Source organism: Perca flavescens, chromosome 6 (assembly GCF_004354835.1).
Source record: "Perca flavescens isolate YP-PL-M2 chromosome 6, PFLA_1.0, whole genome shotgun sequence".
In the NCBI taxonomy this organism is placed as follows: Eukaryota; Metazoa; Chordata; class Actinopteri; order Perciformes; family Percidae; genus Perca; species Perca flavescens.
Window position 1 is genome coordinate 3,424,973 of NC_041336.1, and position 2,836 is coordinate 3,427,808.

General features: G+C 43.6%; 1 protein-coding gene across 1 annotated transcript in view; it reads left to right on the forward strand.

Moving 5' to 3' along the window:
* Positions 1–455: 455 nt before the first annotated feature.
* The window catches only part of tg (thyroglobulin), a 53,563-nt gene continuing 51,182 nt past the window's right edge, over positions 456–2,836 (forward strand). The window contains 2 exon segments of the mRNA XM_028579807.1: positions 456–525; positions 2,547–2,649. Of these exon segments, the coding sequence (XP_028435608.1) occupies positions 456–525; positions 2,547–2,649 (173 nt within the window).

A 2,836-nucleotide genomic window follows, 5' to 3' on the forward strand; every position in this document is an offset into this window, starting at 1 on the left:
TCCTTCAGGATCTAGAGCTACTACATTTGATCCTTGGTCTCTGTTGTACTGTTTTTCTTCGTCAAATGTACAAAAACTCAATAAATCAATGAAAAAATGTCCTAACCTGAGATAAGATTTGATTCCTAAAGTTAGTTAGGATTTGCTTTTGTATCTTAAAACAGAAAGTTTTCCTTAATGTGGCCCCTGGTCCTCAGGTGTGAGTGTTTTCGCTTCAGTGTGCTGGAATGAGAATAACAGACGTCACACCTGTGTTTTCAGAGACCCTCTCGTCCAATCAGAGGGCTCGAACGCCCGCTGGCCGCCTCCTAAGTGGCGGTGGAGGACTCCCAGTTCCGCCGCGATGAACCGACAAGGACGGGGAAGAGGAAGAGGAGGGATGAAGGTCACGGTGACTCAGCAGGTCTGCAGCTTTATAAGGAGGCGGCGACGCTCAGTCTGTCACCACGGAGACCATGGCCCGGCTGCTACACATCGCCTGCATCCTGGTCTGCTGCCCTGCGCTGCTGCAGGGAAAAGCTTCAGGTAAACACACCACATCTGTCTGTCTGTCTGTCTGTCTGTCTGTCTGTCTGTCTGTAGGTCTGATTGTGTCTTCCTGTGTGTATGCATGTCTGTCAATTTAATTTCCTTTATTGGCATGAACACAGAAAACATGTTGTTGCCAAAGCAGTTTACAGAAAATACATATAGTACATATTACATATTAAAAACATACAGTAGGTGTCACATATATTCTATACAGTGTCATAAACATACAACATACTACATTACAAAACACAATGTAATACTTAACAGTTTGGTACAATCTTATAGTAGTGAGTCCCTCAGATCCATCTTTAGCTGCCAGTGGTGCTGCTGTCCCTTCTCCTAGGAGGACTACCAGCTTCTCTTCTGATGTTAACATTGGGAAATTTGCTATTTTGTTGACTATTTTTCCCAAAGTGTAAGTCTCTGTAAGTGCCTGTCTGTCTCTCTCTCTCTGTCTGTCTGTGTGTTTATCTTTTTCTATTAGTTCTCTGCAACCTAATTTAAGTCTGATGTTATTCTATATTTTTCTTGTTCATGAATCTCATTTTCAAGGCAACATTACATTTAAAAACATTCGTTAAGAGAATATAAAAACAGCGAAAATAGAATATGACCGGTATGAAATACAAGAAAAAAAGTTACAGTGCAGTGTAGGACATTATTTAATGAAAAGTCTTCAGCCTTGATTTAAAAAAAAAGTGAGAGTTGCGGCAGAGCTGCAGTTTTCTGGGAGTTAGTTCCAGATGTGTGGAACTCTGGGTTCTGACTCTGGGGACAGAAAGCAGACCTGATCCCTTTGTCTTCACATCTAGTCCTCTTTAAACAAACTCAGTCCTCTTAAAGCAGACCAACAGGAAAAGGGACTCAGTTCTCTTTCATGGGCCTTAGGGTTCGATCCAGAGGTGGTCCTTTGCAGTGTTCAGATGTGCGAAAAAAATACTGACTAATAATAGGTCTGAGTTCTTTTGCAAGGCTAAAACTAGGGGTGCGCGATATATCGACTCAATATCGTTATCGCGATATCACGTTGTGCAATATTATATTGAAAGTGTCACGATAAGTTTGCAATATTTAGTTTATTTTTATTAGTTTATTTGAAACTCTGTAATGATCATGTCTCATTGGCCGGTTACCGTGCCACATGCACACGTTAGTGCACGTCAGCGCACGGGTCCACTACGTGACCAACCCTATGGAGCGTACCACTGGTCCACTACGTGACCAACCCTATGGAGCGTACCACGGGTCCACTACGTGACCAACCCTATGGAGCGTACCACTGGTCCACTACGTGACCAACCCTATGGAGCGTACCACTGGTCCACTACGTGACCAACCCTATGGAGCGTACCACTGGTCCACTACGTGACCAACCCCATGGAGCGCACCACTGGTCCACTCGTGACCAACCCTATGGAGCGTACCACTGGTCCACTACGTGACCAACCCTATGGAGCGTACCACTGGTCCACTACGTGACCAACCCTATGGAGCGTACCACTGGTCCACTACGTGACCAACCCTATGGAGCGTACCACTGGTCCACTACGTGACCAACCCTATGGAGCGTACCACTGGTCCACTACGTGACAAACCCTATGGAGCGTACCACTGGTCCACTACGTGACAAACCCTATGGAGCGTACCACATGCATATTTTGACAGAGTGACAGTGTGAGTGAAGAAATAGAGACAACAAAACAGAACGAATCAGAGAAGAGAAAGAAAAGTTGTGTCCTGTTCTCTTTATTTATATATTTTATACTGTACCACCAATAAAACGTGCTATTCTCTTTATTTACTTTATTTTATACCGTCCAAACCAACATGTTACTCCGTCTCTCAACACTGTCTCACTTCCTGTCTGTGTCTCTTAGATTCCAACCCCATTGATTCCTACTGACGACGTAAATCTTTAAAAAAACGCTCTTTTCAAAAATACCGTGAACGTGTGGCAGAGTTTCATCCTCTGTTGCTCTGTGTTGATGATGATCTCTGTTTTCGTCGTCGTGCAGAGTACCAGCTGGAGTCAGAGAGCCAATGTGAGTTGCTAAGGGGCGTGGCTGTTGCCAAGCAACAAGGGGACATCCCTCACTGCACGCACGATGGCAGGTTCAGGTAAATATCTGCAGCTTAATATTACATTACATATAGTATTACCACAGCACCAATTAGGGCTTTGCAATTAATCACATTTTTAACTGTGATTATGATTTTGGCTCCCGATGATCACAAAAACAGAGTAATCAAGAAAAACAATTATTTTGCACATTATATTTTCAAGTAAACTTGTCTGTGTGTTTGT